Here is a 21,971-nt window from a genome sequence, read left to right on the forward strand (position 1 = left end):
CCATAGCACAGCACACTGCTCAGTGGCACATGAGACGCAGTGGCAGGGTGTCTGGGTACAGTCCTCAGAGCAGTTTTGAGGAAACAAAAGGTAAGAAATCCAGGGCCAAAGCTACTCAGCGGAAACTTCTATAACACCGTAAAGCTGCTTTCTGCTGTGAGGAAAAAAAGCACGAAAAAGAGAGAGGCACACGGTGGGGAGAAAAGGAGATTGAACGGGACATTTAAATAAGAGGAAACACTTAGAAACCGATTTTTTTAAAGAGCTGCCTATCCCATGGCCGAAGTGTTATTAAATGTTTGTGAAAGATTGAAACCGCAGATAAACTAATATGAGCAATTACATTTTGCATTAAACTTCGGGACATTTAGTAATGGCTTGCAGATGCCCTTATTTAATTAGAAACAAACACAATTTGAACAGACATATGGCTGAGGCCCATAGAGATGCTTGTTTCAGCATGGGAGCGGAACGCTCTGTTAAACAGTGTTGGACAGAACGTTGAGAGAACTCTGTAAATAAAGTGAAGTTTAGCAACTAGCTCATCGATTTCCATCACTTTCTAATTGTCTTCCAGCTTTCCCCACCGCCTCCGGCACTCAGAACAGACATAAATAGAATACGCTACTGTTAAGAGGCCCAGATGCGACAAAGGTAGCAAAAGGATGCCACAGAATTTTTCCCCAAAAGCCACGAACAGAAACCCTTTGGTTTTTCTGACAGAGAGAATACAGCCATATGCTCTGTGGGCAATGCAGCTTGCCAGAGCCGGGTTCTAATTGTTACACAGCTCTCACAGAGCTCTGGAAAACACAGCCAACAGTCTTTGTCAACTCTGAAGTGTGTGGTGCCACACTGCCGGCCAACATCAGAGCACGGACGAGAGACAGATGTCTGGACATTTGCTGTCAAACTAAGTCAGAGACTCTGCCAAAAGGGGGGGAAAAATCCCAAACTTTGTCACAAGCTAGCATCAGAACTAGCTAGCAGGAACCAGCCTAGTTCACGGTCCAATTAAAACTACCACTGATGAGTCATAGATGAAATGCATGAATTTAACCTTTTTTATACATAATTTAATCTTAATACATCATAGAGTGATGTGTTTACATCGTAGGAAAGGGGTGACTCGTGGGGATCCTATACATGTTGTTCCTATACGAATGGAACTCCAAAATGAGAAGCGCCAACAGGACCGACAGACACAACCAAAAGAGTGACGGTATGCGAGCCGCTGTTTCAGGCGAGACCTAAACCTTGTGCAACAGCTTCACCCCCCCCCCCTCTCCCTTCCTCTCTCTCTCCTGAATAGCAGGGTAGCCGGAATGCCTCCATGGATTGCTCCAGCAGATAATGTCAATCACCTACCGTGTGGAGAACCCCTCCCCATTGTTTTCCTTTGCCCCCAACAGAAAACAAATGGGCCACACAGCTTGCTGTTTGGCTGAGGTGATAATTACCCTCCCCTTACCCATATGAACAGCGACTTCAGACAATGGCCTCGTCAAGCCGCGACACAACAGTCCCTCCCTGGTTTGCTCAGCTGAGATCACCTGCTCATGCAGGGCCATTGACACCTTAACTTGATCTATGCATGAAATACAATTAGAACTTGTGGGGGGAACACAAAGACAATGCAGTAAGTACTCTCCGCCCTTGTCATGGGGTTTTGCATTAAGACCCATTGTTTGCCAACATTACAGGCAATTACATGGACAATTCTTAAGCAAACCCCAACACTCATTGTGCTAATTAGTGTTTAATTGATGGGGAAACGACAACAACAAGCTATCTGAGCTGGTCAGACCTGCAATTGCTGCTCTTTGGCCCCTAGCTCTGCAACATGTCTGAATGGGAAGCGCATGCAATGCATGTCCCAGTTTTCCAGACCGCTATGAGGCAGATTACTGAGGGAGGAAGTTATAAATGAAAACAATCTTGGGGAACCGAAGGAAGACACAAGGAGAGAGAGAGGGAGAGAGAGAGAGAAAATAACAACGGAAAAAATATTTTGGTGCCAACATAATTGGTGGAAAAAATAAATCTATACTGCCCAAATACAGACACCCTGTATTTACATCTTGCATATAAAACATTGCGGGTTCGGTGACGTTAGTCAACAATATGCTCCGGCAACCTGCATCTGAATGAGTAAGAACACAGTATCAAAAAACAAGACAGCAAAATAACGAGGTATATATATTTTCCCCAAGTTTATATAGATCCTCTCAAATCAACACAGACACTCGTAAAACCAGAAAAACTACTTTTGCCCCGACGTATCCGATCACTTGGCTCATTACTTGGCAAGAGAACAATTCCTGCCACGGAACGGCTAGGCAGTTTTTTTTTTTAACCCATTAAGACCGGGAACGCATCTGTGTAATTTTTAAGATTTCTTTGGCTATTCAAAAATAGCAGATATACAAGCTCATAGCGCGGCACCGAGTGCCGCGCTATGAGCTTGTAGATCTGCTATCTTTTGAAAAATTTTGAAAATGTGATACAAGTCTTTGAATATATATTTTTTAAATCAAACATTTTTAACTCTGTTACAACTTCTGGGGGGGGGGGTCCCTGGAACTAAATATTTTGAGATGGGGGTCCGCTGCCAATTTTGGGTGGTCCTTGACATGAAAAAGTTTGAGAACCACTGATTATAGCAACATTGTTAGGATCTAGAAGACATTTATAGAATCCCCCCAGAAGCAAAGATTTGAGTTAAAAATCACGATTATTCAAAAATAGCAGATCTACAAGTTCATAGTGCCGCGCTATGAACTTGTATATCTGCTATTTTTGAATAGCCAAAGAAATAAAAAAAATGACACACACAGATGCGTTCCCGGTTTTAATGGGTTAATATAAATTAACCCTGGAAGCCCGCTGTGTCCCACAACGCAGAAACTAGCATACGGCTAATGGCTACCAGATTTGAAGTGTCCATTAGTCCGTAGAGGAGTGAGTTAAGTGACTGTGACAGGGCACTCCCTCCGCTCGCTGGGCCTCCATTGTGACCTGGTCGGTTGTCCTGCACTCTTATTCACAGCCAGTAAAAAAAACTGGGTCAAAGGTCAGACATCCAGAGTGCAGTGGTTCCTATGGCAACGTGGCCTATTAAGGCCAGGCTCATTGGCCTCTTAACATGCTCTTGTACACAAAAGAACTATTAGTGCAAAGAGAGAGAGAGAGGAGAGGGAAGCGCAGAGGGCAGCGTGAGGGAGGTCTTAAAAACACAAGACTCTCAACCGGTTACATGCTATGCCTATCACTCAACAGTTGTCTATATATAACATCCATGGAGTTTTTTTTATCTCAACACTGCTAATCTACGTCAAGCGTAAAAGTAACTCGGAAAAGCGTGGCGTGAAAGTTTTATCCCCCCCCAAAAAATGACATCTGCACAATGTGTTATTTCAAAAAGCGGCAATTTGTGTTGCTGTGCAGATATTGCTTAATTGGCTATTGTGTAAGAAATGCCTGAATGTGACAGCATTCCAATGATTTGACTCCGCTGAACTCAATGAGCTTATTTGGTGTCATATGACTGCCTCATGCGTATTCTGAACAATGCCAAACTGGTCTGCAAACATTAGTTTATTTGAAAAGTCTAATGAGTGAGTTTACTGCTGCTTCAGCAGTAAAACTGCATTACCAGAATACAAGGCCAAGTTAAACTCCCCTAAAAAGTTTCTTTAACGTTCTGTCTCGGGGCTAAGGCTGTGACTTCAGCTAGAGTGTGCATTTTTGCAGTTCAAGCAATTATTTGTTTCTGGGTTTATTTTTTTTCTTCCTTTTGCTTGACGTGATCCTGAGTTATGGCTTCCTGTATCCAGAGTTTTAGTGCGTTACAGTCCCACTAATATGTCTCTTTAAATGAAGCAGCCCATTGTTCCCATTCTATCTCATTTACTTTCAGGCAATTTTAATCAAGTGTAGTTAAGGAATAGAAGTCCTTTATTCAGCCATTGCCGAGGTGAAAGTTTGGAATAAGTCAGCAATTGTGCTTACACAGAACACAACAGCAGGTCAAATAAAATTCAATGTGTAATTAGACCCACAAGAAAATAATCATGCATCTGGTAAAGGCTAGGCCCTCTCATAAAGACAGAGAGGAGGCAGCGACACTATTTTAAGTCAATTACATGAAGTCAGTTATGTGGTTTTCCATACCTGGGGGACATGCTTTCATTGTGACGGACCACTCCCGCTATATGTCAATGTCAGCGTGATCTAATGTCAAGCCATGCAGCGCAGCACCGCTAATGTCAGAGATGTTGTCTGCCCTTCTCATCGCTTCCTCTGGCATTGTTTGTCCAGTTATACAGGAACACAAGTTTTTATTGTTTGGGGAGGCAGCCTAGTCTCATTGAAATTCACAGCCGTAAACCTCTGTATAATTAACTCCAGAACATGTGGTGGTTAGCAGTGGTTGGCTGAATGTTTACGGTAAAGCTCAACATAGAACTGAGATTCTGTTGTGTGTGTGGGTGCGCTAAGTGTGTGTGTGTGTGTGTGTGTGTGTGTGTGTGTGTGTGTGTGTGCGTGCACGTCCGTCCGTCCGTACAGGTCTACGCAAATGACACACCATCGAGTCCTGCATTTTTCATTTATGACCGAAACACAAATTGACTGGAGACAGCATGGGTTACCAATATAATGCTAAGTGTTCAGACTGCCAAGGCAGTTAGGAGGCAATAATAAGTGCACCATGCTCACACACTCACAACAGGGCAAATACCACAGCACAGTAATCACTTCTAACCTCTAGGTAAAACATAAAAATAAGCTTTTTTTCCAGAAACAGCAGATAAATATTTACCCCCCAAGAGTAAATTTGATCTTAAACAACAGCGTGTCTGCCAACTTTTCCAAACGTGCTTTCTTTTTTTCCCTTTTTCTTTTGGACAGGCCACACTGGGTGACTTTTTCTTGGCTTTTTTTCTTGGTTTCTTTTTTAAAAACTTCCTATAAGAGAGCAGCTGAGAGAGAGGCTGGAGGCCATGAGAGACATCTTGAAGGAAAAAGTCAGTTTGAAAAACTGGGGTGGGCACGGGTGGGCGTTGGGGGAGAAGGAGAGAGAGAGAGAAAAAGGGCCTAAATTAAACACATTTGTTTCTGCTCTCACATACCACAAGTCTTATGAAAACAGAGGGCTGATTGTGTTCACTCTGCAAGTACCCCTCACCCCCCCCCCCCCACCCCACACCCCAACACCACCACTCTGCTCCACGCCTCCACCCCCTGTCCTGAGCAGCAAGCAGCCCCTCCCCCCCCCCCCCCCACACACACATACACAGCTGCCTGCAGATGCCTCCTGTGTTTGCTCTGAGAGCAGGCACAAATCTCCAGGCCCCTGAGTCTGGGCCCTGCCTCATCTCAGTTTTACTGCCTGACATCGCTATCACCCCACTGCTATCCCCACTCCCCCCCCACCCCCCGCACTTTCTGGCCTCCTCAAACTCTCTCTCACTCTCTCATATAATCAAATTCTAAAAAACTCATTCACATGCCACAGGTATCCTCAAACATGCTGTCCTGTAGGGATTCGAGCACACGCACTAATAATAACAAAATGAAATACAGCCATTTGATTGGCTGCATCATTTTGGCTACATTTACAAAACACTCGATGACAGATAATAGATAGATAGACCTTTATTGATCCCAAGGGAAATCCACACTATAAACAAATGCTTTTGCGAGAGCACAGAAGTGGAGTCAGAGGTTTGCTATGGGATCAATTGTATCAGTGCTGGGAGCTATTAAAATCTCATTGTTGCCAGTTCTCCAATATTCTAGCAAACCACTGCCCGAGTCAGACATTAAAATAAAGGGCTTTTCAGTAAGTCCAAGGTCTTGTTTCGAGAACTAAACCATTTGACATGTTTGCTTCAGACAAGGGGGATTACACTTGTCCGATTACATATCACAACTGAGTTGTGATATGAATCTCACTGTTTGTTACAGAGGATCTTGTTGAATCCACAAATCCATTTTTAAGTCGTTAACGACTACAGCTTTAGCGCTTAAAAAGGAACGACATTTTGTGACTCCTTTGTTTTCCTCCAAAATTAGCAAAGCGTATTGTCACAGGGGGTGGGGAGGTCTTGGGGGGGTGGAGGGGGGGCAGGAGCTGGAGTATTTTTCATAATCTGACACACTTGCAACAGCCATTCGCTGTATTGAAGAGGATTCGGTTTCATAATGCTAGCATGCATACTGGAATTCAGCACTAGGTCATGATTGCATGATATCATGTAGGTTTGGCTACAGTGGTGCACCTTCCATAAAGAACCCTCGCTTATTTTGCCTCAAACTCACAATTTTGTGGAGGGTTTTGAAACGTCCATTGGAAGCTTTCAGGAGGAACACACACAAAGCAAGACGAGGCTGGGTCACAAGGTCCCGTACCTCTTCAAGGTTCACCAGGTCTCTTGAAAGCAAAACAATAGAGTGGCAAACATATGCAAGGAACCCTCACCTTCCTTAGAACACACAGTAACCTCCTTTTCTCAATCAATATTGGACCAAATTGAATTTTTGCGAGTTTTACAAGCTGCTCTTCTAGGGTCCAACGTTGGTTACAAATATCTTTATGGCATTAATTACACCAATATAAACTCAAGGCTGGATGTGGTATATAAATGCATTAAGTTTTCACTATTACTACTATCTTCCAATCTCAATACATTGTGATGAGAAGGGCAAGGTGATTATGATCAGGGGCTGGTGCAAATATCAGATTTCCAGGGACGGAGTTTAGGAGAGGCCCCTACCAATTACACAGTATTCAGGAATGCAGAATCTGAACCACAGAAAAAGAGCTATGGACAAAGGCTCATGATGGCTATCCCATTTTGGATATATAAGTATATGGCTTATGGTGTGTCACAGAAAAACGTTTATGAACGGCATAAAAATAGGAACGTTTCTGTAAAGCCCTGTTTGTCTCCGTAAAGCCAAATATATGCCACAATGCAATGAACTTTACTGAATCCAAACTGCACACTTCTGCAAACAATTAGTGATGACCCAAGCACTGTAAGCTGTGTTACAGAGAGAGAGAAAGAGAGAGAGAGAGAGAGAGAGAGAGAGAGAGAGAGAGAGAGAGAGAGAGAATTCTTGTTGAAGGAAAGAAGGGGGAGTGACAGAGAAAAGGGAGAGGGGAACTTGTGCACAATTACAGCAGGGATTTATAGCCTGAGAAACAATTTATAAATCACAGCGCCTAAGCTAATGCAGCAGGGATTTATAGCCTGAGAAACAATTTATAAATCACAGCGCCTAAGCTAATGTGCTCCAGATTGTTCTCCATGCAGCTGCAATTTTGGTCTGCGTGAAACGGCATAATAAACCTGGCTGGAGGACATGTTTGGGTGGTGGCGGGGCGGAGAGAGACGCTGAGATTGTGGGTGGGGGCTTTGGAGGGGCGAGGTTCCTGCGTTTTGCAAACTTTTGGAGGTGTTTTTTGGACAAAGAGACTGAGAATGTGTTTTTTTTTAAGGGCCCGTGTGAGATTTTGCAGAGGTGCAAGACAAGAATTGTTGCTCTGGTTAGACATGTGAGAATGTCTTTCGCACAAGCTTCACAAATAGGGCCTCTCATATAATGCAAAAAATATCAATGGGAAGTGTTTTTTTGGTTTTCGTGGAAAAAATTGTGGAAAGCAAATGTAGCACAGTCTATCAACGCAAAAGCTGCAATGGTACAACTGTACAAGCACTAATTCCTATTATATATAAATATATTCTTTCTATATTTTTTTCATGGAACAGTTGCACGATTACATATAAATCAGGCTTAAAGACACTAATTCATACTTGTACATCCCACAACTTTGTCATACAGCAAAAATGACATAATTTTTTAAGTGCAAAAAGTGTCTACCCGTCTTTCAGTTGAAATTAGGTCACGTCACGTCCAACACTTGTCGGACGTGGCTAAGTATAAATTGTCTGTAAGCCTCTGTAAGCTAGCATCATTAACTTGTACGGAACTATACATCCCTGACAAAGGCAGGGATGTATAGTTCCAGCTTAGGTGAAGATGAATTTTATGCAGCCGATTATGATAAGAAAACTCAAACGTTGAAAATTAATCCCTTTATTGTCGCTGTAGGGCTGTTTGGAAGAGGGGATCGGCTCTGCAGGCTGTGGTGTGGAGGACGAGGGGATCGGATATGCTGAGGGAAGACCGGGCTTTGGTGGCCACTCAGCCAACTGGCCCCGAACCTTGACCTCTAACCCTTCACCCTGGGGGGCAAACAAAGCTCTGAGTGACATCTGAAACTAGACACTCTATGGGGAGAGAGTGTCTGGACAGGACTCAAATGACCCATTAACTCTGTAGAAAAGATTTATGGGGATTTATTCTCCTCTTCAAAACTCTCCAAATGAAGATACGGCTCTTATCACACACAATCCAAGCAACGCTACTAATTAGAGTTCTATATATAATTTAATCTTGTTTACTTGCCAATATCTCCCATCTAGCATGAATAAAAAAACATTCATTAATCCACACAGCTCTGAACAGCTTCATTCATACGCGCTGTGTCCGTGTGAGCGAGTATTAACAGAGTTAATAAAGAGAAAGTATCAAAATGAAAACATGAAAACTAAAGAAGAGACTTACTGGTGCATGTTCACCACCCTTTATTCTATGGATTACGTAAACGGGCCCTTGGCATTAGCATATTGTAAACAAAAACAGAGCGAGAGAAAAAGTTGATGGCCAAAATGTGGCAGTGGTGAATGTGAGCCTTCATCATCCCCAGAACGCTGAAAGCCACTGTAGTATTTAAATCAGGCAAGGAGAGGGAGGAAGACGGGGCTGAGCATTCTGTAGCTCAGCTGTGAGGCTCTAAGCCGTTGCCCTAGGGTCTTTGTCCTGCCTTTCAGGGCAAGTCTGAGGTAGTCAAAGACCCCATTCATGACCGGCGCTCCCCCTGCCAACACACCCATACAGCCCCAGTCAAGTCAGCCGAGAGCTATAGAGCCTTTCCCCATTTCACACGAGAATCAGACCTGCCCCTAAAGCCTGCTTCAGGGATTTCCAATAGCCAGCCCTCCAGCCCATGTACAAATCAAACAAAAGGGCTCCTTGGCCTACTCCATGTCATATAGGGCCGATTAGACCTTTTTTCCCCCCCAAATGTAGCTACTCTGAATTTGAAGCAAATAAGTCAGTCACATTTGTAGGGATTTGGTATCCAGCCATGTAAATGGATGAGGGATTATGTCAGTGGAGGTGCAGGACACCCCCCCCCCCCACCCCCATACAGGGGGAAGATCCACCTTATATATACCAGTACACACCGGGGAATGGTGTTTCAAAACAAGATGTTCCAGGAGAAGAAATCTTTTGTATTTTGTGTAGTAAACAATATCGCTTTGGACAATAGGTTGAGTTAACAATAGGCATAAGTCTCTAACTCGAAAACCAACAAAAGAAAAAACCTGGAAGACATCCAATTCAACCCCTGTGTCAGTGTATCAACAAGGGGGGGGAAACAAAAAACATAAATAAACCAAAACATCGATCCTATCAATAATTTAGGGAAGCCACGGGGGAATCCCACTAACGAAAGAATATCCGTGTCTGAGGAAAGCTAAAACTACTGTCCAAACTACTGCCCTTTCCCCCCCATTTTCTTCTAACAGGATCCACAAGTGTGGCTGGAGATAAGGAGGCTACACACATTTTAAGATGACTTGTGTCTTTGCTCTGGCTTTAATCAAATTCGACACGCTGCAGAACATTGTGAGTCATTAACAAGTACAATTGGTTTACTGGGGGTTACTGGAGGTAGCAAAGGGCACCCAAAGGCAAAGTCATTATCAGTGTCAGCCAGGACAACAGCTTCCAACAACATAAAGAATAACTCAACCAGAAGAGTAAACTTGAAGAACTGTTTCGATTCCTGCCTGGTTGTCATAAGTACTACTGGGACTAAGCATGCAGACAAAAGGCGTATTGTTGAAATGTATGTACAGTACATATATTATCCCAAGAACATTTTTCCAAATCCTGCTTCATCCCCTGACCTTTTCAACTCGATGCTTCTGCGACTTGCACCCCTGGAGCACAGTTAGACAAACCTCATAAAAGTGATCATATGGAAATATGTGGTGTGCTTCTACATACTCATAAAACCGGGAAACATCCACATACCTCCCTATAGGACCTAAGTGTTCCGTCTAAATCATGGCAATGTAATAATTACAGCAATACATTTAGCTACTTGTGGCTTTAAATCAAGAGTTGAGACTATGTAGCAAGCACGTCAGCTTCAACTTAACATTTTGATTGTGTGCATATGTTTTTTTTACACAATCTTGGCCAGTTTGGATACGACGGTATTAGATATACAGATATACAGGAAAGTGAGGGCGGAGAGGGGGGTTAGGACAGGCAAACACAGCTAGAAGTGAACCAGGGACATTGCGATTATGTGGTCAGCGCGCTATCTGGTCAGTTACTGGCACGCCCCGTGAGTGTTCCTGTTCAGTGTCACTTGGGGCGGGGGTATTTTATCAGGGAGCGGAACGTTGATCCATGCAGCTGATCACAGGGAGTACATAGGTTGTACATAGAGTGTGTGCAGGTGCAACGCGTTGACCTGACACCCATCTACCAAGAGGCCTTGGGAGCTGAATCAGCAGTCCAAAACTCACTGCACCGTTACGGGGACGTGCTCAGTGGGAAGCAGCCGAAACTGATTTATAACTCCAACCAGAAGAACAGCTGCTCTGCTCACTGTCAACTAACCTCATCCTTGGACTTGATATCCATCCGCTGCTTTATTTAGTACACCCCGGACGTCTCCGAAGAGCCTTCGCCTGATGCTACACGTATACGACATGGCCTTTAACCAAAACACACTCACACCAGTTTGACTACTTAAAACGTGGAGCCCAAGAGAAAGCATTTCCATGCCCTATGTGTGAACTTAAAGTGAAACCTGATAAAAATCTGAGTGTCGCTGATACTACATGTGCATGATCTGATAGCCTCCCGCTGCCGGCTGATTGGGCTGTGGCTGTGAGGGAAACGGCAGCAAAGCATTCTGGTCCGTGGCGGAGTAGCCCCACGCTCTGTGGGAGACAGAATCCCTCAGATAAGTAAGTGCCTCAAGGTCTGGAAGCCGGCCCACCTCAGGATAACAGGCAAAGGGATAGCAAGGCCCATATCTGCCCCAGTTTATGCCCCCCCCCCCACACACATACATCATCTCATCAACAATCTCTACTCTTTCCCTGCTCTCTCTCTTTCTCTCTCCCTCACTCTCTCTCCTGCTGCCTGTGTTGCTTAAACTGAAAACAGCTGTTTGGAATACCAGACTGATGAAACCCTATTTAGAGTTTTTTTTTTTTCATCCTGCTGTACAATCAAGTTTTATTAGCGCGGAGTGAAGAGTTTAAGGTACAATTATAGAGGGCAAACATTTCTTTATATGAAATAAACAATGAGGGTTGCGGCCATGTAGTGGCTACTTATACTTGGGGGCAGCCTTATAGCAGCATGTCCCGACACTAAACACATCCCCCCCCCCACACACCCCTACAATTGTCATCAATCAAACAAGAGTCCAGATCACCTGGGAGTGAGGTTGATTAACCCCCGACCCCCCTGATAAAACTAGAGGGACTGTTTCCCTCGTTCTCCATGCCTCTACCCTTATACCACAGAGCAGACATTACTGAGCTGGTATTCACATGACACTTGATACATGCATACGGTATATACTCCCCCTCCACACACACACACACACACACACACACACACACACACACACACACACACACACACACACACACACACACACACACACACACACACACACACACACACACACACACTGTACACCTCTGTCCATCACTTATTTTCATGACAATCTGTGCTTTCACTTTTGATGATTATCACCTGTTCTGACATTGAGGGGGAAATTCTATTTTTCGGTGGGGAAACTACACTTATAGTCACGGCCCTGACAGTGAAGTTGAGCAGTTTTCGATGAGCTGCGAGTCTAACTCCTGTAACTCTCTGAGCCCCATGACAGCCCATCCCAAGCATATGACAGAAAAGAGAGCATCTGAAATGAGAGGACTGCATTCATTAGAAATACGCTAACAATATGAAGTGTGTGGTGGTGGATATGAGTCGCAAATGACTATATGCATAAAAAAGTGATTCTCTTCAATAATTGACTGCGCAATGAATGAGCACACGGGGACCAGGTGTATTCCAGCTCATCTCCCATTGTCAGGACGTTGTCACAACACGTTCTCAAAAAGTGCCCTTAAAAATGACACATTTCCTACTAAGGAAAAGCACACACTGTACGCACTGTAAACCAACTCAGGTATATATAATAATACGAAACATCTCCTTAGAGTTAGGGAAAGCAGTGTACCAGATCTCAAACTGCACAGTAGCACCGGCCAAACATAACGAATGTTGAAAAACACATAAATTGATAAAAACACATTTGCACACATATTCATCTTGGCACATCAAAGGGATTCATTGATGTCACTGAACGCAGGGAGTCTGCGGCTGGAGAGGGGAGAGGGGTGGTTATCCTTGCCTCAAAGGGTGCTGAGATGCTCCTGATGGGCCCTGCTCTTGAGAAGCCAGAGAGTGCTATAAACAGAATATCTAATGTCGGGCGGGAGGGTGGGTAGGTGGTACTGCACTAGCAGGGCTACGGGTGGCGAGAGGAACTGACGCCAGCTCACGCTTTCCACAGAGACCGGAGCAGAGAGGGGGGTGGGAGAGAGGGGAGGGAGGGAGGGAGGGATAGAGACAGGGACTGACACCATTTCACACAAGTTCTACACAAGTGCAGTTAGGAAAGGGAACATGTAGCTCGCTACCCAAGTCTGAGGTCTGAAATGCAAAAGCCCTACGCACCACGATCCTTCCTATACAACACACAAGACGAGAAGCAGGACAGGAACATTCTAAAAGTCCAACGTGCAACAGATACTGACGAGCATGTATTCTCTCCCCAACTATAACTTCTACTGACACATACTGTGGACCTGTGACAATTTTTTTTTCCTTTTTTGGTGTGGAAATTCTTTTGCTGAAGAAACACAAAACTCTGAACTCAAAACTGTAAAGCTGAGAAGATGCTAAACGTTAACACTTGCATTCATATTTTATGATGACACTATAATTGCATCAGGCACTGATGAGTTAATTGAATTGCTTTGATTTACGATTCAGTAATTAAAAACTGGTGACTGACCTTAATTCCACTTGCGTGATATAACATAGTAATTTTTCGGTAATACATTTGCGTAAACTCACAGCAATTTTGTAGTGTGTGACTGTGTATAACATGAAGTCAAACTGCTGCTAATGTAATGCAAAGAAATGGGACATTAAATCCACGGTTGATGAAATATTTAAAAACAAACTACTCCACGATCAGTTTCCTCAAGTCTTAAAATAATTTAAAACGTATAAATAAATCACCTAGGAACAAGACGTACTGTATGCCAGCTCAGGGCCTTTTGGACACTGCCTGCAATCTTTCTTTTAATTGAACGGTGAGACTAAATTGATGTAGATTTGTTTGCCTTTAAAGAGAAAAAAAAATCTTTTCAAAAATATAAACTTAGTCAAAAATGTTAGCTCTGTTGACACAGTCCTTGGTTAAAAAAATATTTGCACGCCAACATTCAGGATTGCTCTCAGCAGTGGCATACAACACTGAGGGTTGTCAGAAGGTAAGCTCCATACACTGTTCCCTCTGTTGCACAGAATCCACAGACCCTCACCTGAAATCCACCCCCTACCCCCCCCCCCCAGCCACACACACACACACACATACACACAGACATGCTCACCAGTGCATGCACACAGACATACTTACACACAACCATACACATGCACGCACACACATACACAGAAAAGTAATGCCTTATACTTAGTTGCGCGTGTGCGCCGCGCAACGAAAATAGCAGCTCTACGAGGTCTCAATGCGTCGCAGCGGGACACATTGAGAGTTTATAGATCTGCTATTTTCAGCGTGCGACACCCGCGCGCAACTAAGTATATATATCGGGCTTAAGTGGAAAAGCCAAGTGAGTAACCTGATGAAAAGATACCTCCACACAAACACGGTTTGCTTATGCAGGGAGAGGCTCTTTTATTCAACAGGACAATGTCGCTGTTGACTTTTCTTTGTCTGCACATTTTTAAGCACCAAAAGCAACAGAAAGAATGGTTGAAAAAAAGACGTCAGAGAGGCATGCAACTGTAGTCTCTCTAACATGTTCAGACTTATACAAGCTCCCCATTCAAGGCTCAATCCCGAAACATTTTTCTATTCAACGACCCATGCATGGGATCTTGAGAGAGCCCCCACTGTGTGTTTGATAAAGATATATTTGAGTGACTAACCTCCCTCTCACTTACTTGCCACATCTCACACACAAGAGACATTTCACTCTTTACTGATGATGATGTACTCGGAGAGTTATCTAGACTGCTGATGAAGCTGATAGAAGGTGGTGTCAAGCAGTCTGTGCTCGGCAATTAAACCTTGCACTAATCCTGCGCTAGACGCAAGCGAGTGAAAAAAGAAAACCATATCAATGAATCTCTAGACCACACCTCAAAACAATGACTGGGATTTTGACAACTCTCAACCCAAGGGGGGTGGGGGTGGTGGGGGGGACTCGCTTGGCCCTCCACCACACACCAGGCAAAAGTCTGGTGGAACATCTTTCCAAGCATAAAACCTTCCTCCTCCTCCAGTCTCGATGGATTACAGCGGAATGTCAACTCAGAACAGGCTTTAAATCAGTTATGCTTGCCCCTCGGGGGAACTTTGTGCTGATCCCATCTAGGCCTGTCTCTCATTGCTCATGATAGGGGTTGCTACATCCACACTTAAAAAAAGTTATGTCTGAAACCATAACCAGCCATTGTAATTCTGCAGCACACTGCAGAATTGCAAAGTTGTGTTGACTGTCGAGCACATACAAGGCTTATAGAATCGACTGGAGAGGAATACTCAACAATGCTCTTTTTAATATTCATGAGGTATGTCATATCAAAACATATTGTGTGTGCGCACGTCACTCTGTCCGCAATGACTCAATACACTGTGCCATCGTCGAATCACAACAGAAGGTCGTGAAACTTCCCTACATTATGTCTTTAACTCAATATCCACTATGTGGTTAAAATTGGTGGCCAAAGAAGGTCAAGGTTGGCAACGCCATGTGGCTCATCTTTGCACACCTCTAGGTTTCCCTTGTTTAAAATAACTATAAAATAGTTTTAAAATGAAATGTCATTATTGAGATGTCAGCCCGGAGGAGGGAGTTGTAAATAGATTCAAGAGGGAGAGTAAGAAAGCCTGCATTCCTAAAGTTAGGAACCTTCCTATTCTGTCAGCCAATTAGGAGAGCCTGCAGATATACACACAGGGAGAGTGTACATATCACAGTAGAGCTCATTAGTTAAACTAACTGGTTGACCCAACACCCAATGTTTGCACAGGCTGGTGGCAAATATTCCCCGCTAAATCCTACTGTCTCCAGTATTCTCCATTAAGCTTGCCACTGAACTCCAGTGATTTGTATAAACAAATCTAGCAAATTCTTAGCATGACGCAGAAAAAAAAGGTAATAAGTTCAATGTGTCTCATCATTCAAATTCACAGCATTTTCAGCGAGGAGTGAGTTTACCTTGCTGCAACATGACAAACACTCCAACAGCTTAAGATGCCTCAGTTTGGTATACATTGTAAAGTATGCCAGCCATTGTCTGCTTGCTTTCTTTTCTACCAGGGTGGTGATTGACATAGTAGGCACAGACTGCCCCGTTGACCTCATTCTCAATTCCTTCTATAATATGGGGGCTTTAACCACCAGATTTTAAATCCTTAGCAATTATTAGTTACCTTGCAGTGAGCAATGAGAACAACCTATTTTTTTTCCTCCTTCATTTCAATGTTTGCTTTGTCGAAGACTTGAAAACACATACATACAAGGAGGGCGAAAGGATTTTAAATTCTATGAGCCACAGAGACAAAACAAAGTGACGACAAGATAAAGGCTTTCTGACATTTTTAGGCACTTACTCCAGCCTATTAGTCTATTCCGTCAATAGTAAAGAGTTGCCATAGTTTTCTGAAGAAAAAAAAATCTCATCATCATTGCTGGAGGGAGATAAATAAATCAGCACGCAGCAATAAAAAACACATTTCTATCACAGCAGCACAAGTACGCCACTCACATTATTCCTACAAACTCTGGTGGTAAAAAAAAAACCAAAACAAATGACAGAGGTTCTCCACAGAGGTATGTAGCACCTAGTGTGAGAGGAGGAGAGTAGCCATTTAGTTAATGAGCCCCGATGGAGACCTCCAATGAAGCCATCAAGCCTGTTCAGAATAACAATGGTCAACTAACGCCTTTCTAATTGAATGGAAGGTACAGGGGAGGCAGGGGGGGTGAGCTTGGAACAGTGAAAAGGAGATAGGGAGGGGGGGTCTTTTCACTCAAATGCGTGCCCGGTCCTAACGAAAGCGCTTGTTTTTTTTTCTCTTCTTTTGGGAGGGCTGGGCTGGGGGCAGGTTTTGGGGATGGACATGCTCTGAGAAACAGAGTAATCCAGTATGGGTTATTTCAAGGAAGTTTGAATATTCATGTCCTTCAAATGCATTTTAGATTGCTCGCATATACTATTGAAAACACCACATGTTTTACATATTTCAATGGAATAAAGATTCAATCCTATTGTAAAGCTATTATCTGACCTAGTATCTAGAGTTTTTTCCCCCCCCTCCCATTTTCAAATGTTATTACAGTGATCTATGCACCGTGTCATAATTAATTACTGTATAATACGTGTCTAGAGTCCATGCACCAGAGGTTCATTGTGCATACAAAATATATATCAATGTGGAAACGTTCAAATGTGTGTTTACTGTAGGGCCATGTCCAGAAAGCACTTCTACTTAAGTGAAACATTGTGTTTAAAACATGGTAATTCGGCTGTTGGCTAGATGCATATCTATCGCTAGAGCTAATCTCTTGCCTCACTTAAAACACCACAAATTGATTTAATGGTCAACCAAAAGGCAATAAATTCCAACAACTATACTAGTTTAAAAACCCACCATAAACAACATCTGTATGGTTGCCACCCTTGTCAAGCACACTTAATAAGTTTCACAACTGGCTCTGCTGATGTCATATACAATTCGTATGTGTGTAAAAAGCATTTTCATAATAATATTACAGCATGACTTCATGCAAAGCCTATTTTTTAGTTGTAGCCTAGGCCTATGAAAGAGGGCTCAGGCATTTAGCTTCTAGGATGCACTTGTAGGTGACAACCAACTGAACAACTCTAAAACTAATGAGTGTCTTATAATTAAATAATCAAAATGGCAAAGCACTCATAATACAAGTGTAGCCTATGAGAAGTATAGCCGAGGCTGTCAAGACACAAACGGTCCCAAATAGGGCTACGACTTGTAATAAAATCAACACACACACGTCAAGTGTGAAAACTTTGGGCTTCATGTGAACTTGTCAAAACAGAAGGGTGGCAGCACAGGGGGAAACATCCCCAAAGAACAAAGAAGTAGTTTAGTTACTCCTTGTGAGGCCACTCTGGGGAGAAATATGGCGGTCCGATACATACTGTGCAGAAATAACTTTTCTCAAGGCATGACCCTGTGGTTGTTGTGGACGAAGAGGGATTTGTTACAAAGTAACAATACAGAACAGACAGATCTGGATACTTTGTTTCACTTCGTTTCTTACCGTTCTTGCGCTGGGAGACAGTGCTCCATTGGGCAGGTATGGGTGTGATAGGTCTGGGATCATTAGAAATGGGTAGCCAGGATAGTGGGGACTCTTGAAAAATCCACCATCTTGCTGTCTCCTTAGTGCTGTGTGTATAATATATGGGACAAAAACAAGCGAGGAAATGTCAGAATAATAATAAATAAGCACCATTTCAGTCATTTTTGCAAACAAAAAAAGCCACACTTTTAAACTAGAGTTGTTGTGTGTTTTGTTTTACCTTCATGGAAGTAATCTCTGGCTTTCTCGTAACTTTCTAAGTCGGGTCTGGTTTGGGGGCGACGCTCCGCTTGCTGATAAGGAAAGGAGACTGTAGTGAAAGTCTTCAAACAGCAACTTTAGATATTATACACAACTATACAAGAACAAGACCCTTATCGGTAATAAAAGTGTGCAACAAGCCAAACTCCTTACCTCCGAATCCGACGAGCTGCTGTTATTCTCAGACTCGTTGACTAAAGAAGACTTCACATCATCCAGATCCCTGTCTGCCGACACGTTCTCGGATATTTTCTCCTCTTGCTCCCCTTCGTCTTTGAAGGAGATCATCTCATCATTCGCCCCCAAATCATCTCCACCGCCTCCGTTTAATTGTGGCATTTTGGGGGGACAAGAAAGGGGTACACTAGCTACTCAAGAAAAGTAAATAAACACTGCGATCTAGATCTAATAATAACACTTATATCAGCTCTAAAGAAATTAGTCCCAAATCGCTTTGACAGTCAAAACCCTAAAAACTAAAAAACGGTTGAAATCAATAGTGCATTTTTAAAGCTCCATGCTGACTTTCTGCATATTTTCCAAATTTTCCATGACGATCTCTTCTCTTCCAAATAATCCACCGTGAAGTCCTCAACAAATAGCCGGATGCTGCAACTTGTCTTAAACTTCAGACAAAAAGTTTGTCCTTCTCGTTAGTTTGTATCAACTTGTAGCCTTATGTTGTATCTCCTCGTTGAAGAAAGAATGAGACGCGATCCCTTCCCGGGAAACACAATAATAGTAATGAACTCTAAACAAGCGTCCGAACAGATTGATAGGTTAGTGTTGAATGACGCCCCGGTCACCTCCTGTTATCCATGTGTAGCAACAATAGTTCAGACAAAAAGACAGGACGGGACGTCTCTTCTCTCTTTACTGTAAAACCCACGGGGCGATCACACTGTTCTCTTGACTTCTTGAGGCAGTCGATTATTTTTTTCCCGAAGTTTCAGCAAAGCAAACGTTTCACTAATAATATCCCTACAAAGCGCGAAGCCCATAAATGGCCAAAATAGTAGCAAACCGGTTGCAAAAAAAAAATTACAATAATAATAATGATTATTTTTTTCAGCTAGACGAAATAGCTGTTTCCCTCCACATTGCTGCCGGGGAATGCGCTCCAAACAACTTGGTTGTTGAAGTGGAAGAACCGTAGAGGAGGAGTTTGAGCTGAAAACCGACACTTCATTCAACCAGCACCATGTAGATCAGCTATTCTTAACCCCCAAACAGCCAGCATGCTAACCCAACATAACCATAAAACTAATTACAGCTTCATCATCATACAGGAATAAAGTGGTTATAGACAGACAGAAAGGCTATTATGTCTTCTTCATCTCATATAGAATACTTTTACAGACTAAATAAATAAATAACTATTGCTTCATGATGGATGTTTATGCATTATTTTACACTCAATTCAACACATACACTCAGTTATGGTGTTAAAATTAGGCTACAATTATTATTATTATTATTATTATTGTTATTATTAGCCTATATATCAATATTTTGCCCTTGGCTGTTGTTTGTGTCAATGTAATTTTGTTGCTATTTATTGATATGAGGTTAGCATTAATAACTTTTTTTTTAAAATGTATCAAATCTATGTATCAAAATCATAACAGTTCTAAAACAGCCCGTATAAATCATGAGAGGAAACTTCTAAATATTAGTGTAAGAACCATTTGGCAGGGTGGTCTATTAGTCATTCAGGGTAGTAGTATCATGAATCATGCAGGCAGACAAAGGGAAGGGAACTTCACTTTCTTTGTTACAAGAAGCAGAGGGACAAGCTTAGTAACTATCCAACTCACCCCAAAGTGACTATATCCTTATAGGCTGATTCAGGCAAAGCAAGAATGTGAAAGACTTTACCCACAGACTACATCCCGATTTTACACTTCACCGTACAAAAGTGTATAAATCATCCCTAATACAATGTTTGGACAGGAATTTGACTTGGTGACAATAGGTGCAGGTACACCACAAGACACCACAACACACACGACTGACAAGAAGAGGGACTTATATAGGCTATACACGCATGAGTGCAAAATGACTTAAGAATAAAAATATGTGTTGTTGGCTTGAACCCGCGTTACATGAGAGACTGGAGAGTGAATTGTCCCTGTTGTGCACTGCCTCTACTACAGTGATGGCCATGTGGTGTTTCCTATTTAGTGTCTAGGCTACCGCCGGCACCCATGTTGCCTTCAGCAGTGTTATAATGACAGGCCAGGCTTAGTGAGAAAGTCATAATTACACACTGCCATGCAAATTGTATGTCTGTGTGTGTCCTAAAACAATACACTGGGAAAGGCAAAGCCCTTCAGTACTGGGGATAAGCATGGCCTGTTATAGCACGGTCACAGCAGGTTTGGCTTGGTAGCGAAAACCATGCAAGTAGATAGCAGGTTGGATCTCCAGGCCTCCCACCTTGACAGGACAGCCCTGGCTCAGTGCCCCCATAGACTCTGAAATACATGGCTGCATTGTTGACTCGAGGAATTGGGTTGGAGTCCTGATTCTGCCTGCACACACTCTTAAAAAGAGCAGAAAGAAGTCCTTGTGACTTTCTTTGTTCGTCCAAAAAGAACTTGCCGTATAAAACTTTAGCAATTCTTAAGTTGGAGGATATGTGGTTTAAAATGCAAGAAGAGAGAAAAACTGCAATGCAAACTCCAAGATGGGCACGGGAATCAAAGTTTTCCTCCTCATTTCCCCCAAAACATCTCCTGCCGTGTTACCTATTATTCTGAGTCTGTCTCTTAAGTTTTAGCCCGCTTTCATACCCTCTCTCACCTTTCTCAGCGAAAACTCCTATGGACTTCCGATTTCTCTTAGCTTCGGATGCAATTTGACAGGCTTCCCTCTGTTTGAGAGGGAGAAACTCATTGATGTTGTCGACCACGTGTCAGCAAGCTGAGGTTTGATTGACAATCCAGCAGTGTCTCCAAGGGCCTCATTAGAACCCCACACCTCATGGGTGCTTGTGTGTGTGTTTGTGCGTGTCAGTCAGAGTGTGTGTGTGTCAATGTGTGTGTGTGTGTGTGTGTGTGTGTGTGTGTGTGTGTGTGTGTGTGTGTGTGTGTGTGTGTGTGTGTGTGTCTGTGTTTTCAGTTAAGAGCAATGTGTGGTTGCATACTGTATCACTAAGAATCGAATGCATGGTGGTCTTGGACAATGGGTTTCCCCCCCCCCACACACACACACACACACACACACACACACACACACACACACACACACACACACACACACACACACACACACACACACACACACACACACACACACACACACACACACACACACACACACACACACACACACACACACACACACATTCATGCATGCATGCACTAGCAGGTGAATATTTGCCCTCCGGGCTACATATCATTGTCTTTCTGTATGGCAGTGAGCGGCAGAACGTAATATAATGCAATTTCCAAATGATGCTTACACAAGCCATGTTCATTTCAGTCATCCAAATTAATGATGCAACCGTCCCGCTTTCCCTCAGCAATGACACCTAAGTTATATTCTTAAGCTAAAATAAAAAGAGTGAAAGCATAGACTGTAGAAAAGTTTGGGGAAAAGATAAGTATTACAAGTGAGAAATATAACGGATTCATTGCGCATGTCCCAGGAGGCATAATTACATTATATCCAGAGTTCATATAGAATATACACTTATGAATGATTAATACATATCAAATATTAAATCAAATCAACATAAAAACATCACAATGAGACACATTAGAGGTCATTGGTGAATCTAAACAAGATGATTTCTCAAACATTGACACTTCTCACCCATGCACAAGTTTCAGTGGTGTGCTATTAAGTGCCATTGGCATGTAG

General features: G+C 42.9%; 1 protein-coding gene across 4 annotated transcripts in view; it reads right to left on the bottom strand.

The window, feature by feature from the left end:
• tcf7l1b (transcription factor 7 like 1b) overlaps window positions 1-19,204 on the bottom strand; it is a 44,551-nt gene extending 25,347 nt beyond the window's left edge. For all 4 annotated transcript variants that reach the window (XM_080433920.1, XM_080433919.1, XM_080433918.1 and 1 more), the window contains exons 1-3: window positions 18,258-19,204; window positions 18,064-18,136; window positions 17,802-17,929 (exon numbers count right to left, since the gene is read on the bottom strand). In XM_080433920.1, the coding sequence (XP_080290046.1) occupies window positions 17,802-17,929; window positions 18,064-18,136; window positions 18,258-18,443 (387 nt within the window). In that variant the 5' untranslated portion in view covers window positions 18,444-19,204. The remainder of the gene's footprint in view (window positions 1-17,801; window positions 17,930-18,063; window positions 18,137-18,257) is intronic.
• Between the last annotated feature and the right edge of the window lie 2,767 nt (window positions 19,205-21,971).

The sequence above is a fragment of the Gymnoscopelus braueri genome (genome assembly GCF_963280865.1).
Source record: "Gymnoscopelus braueri genome assembly, chromosome: 7".
Taxonomy (NCBI): Eukaryota; Metazoa; Chordata; class Actinopteri; order Myctophiformes; family Myctophidae; genus Gymnoscopelus; species Gymnoscopelus braueri.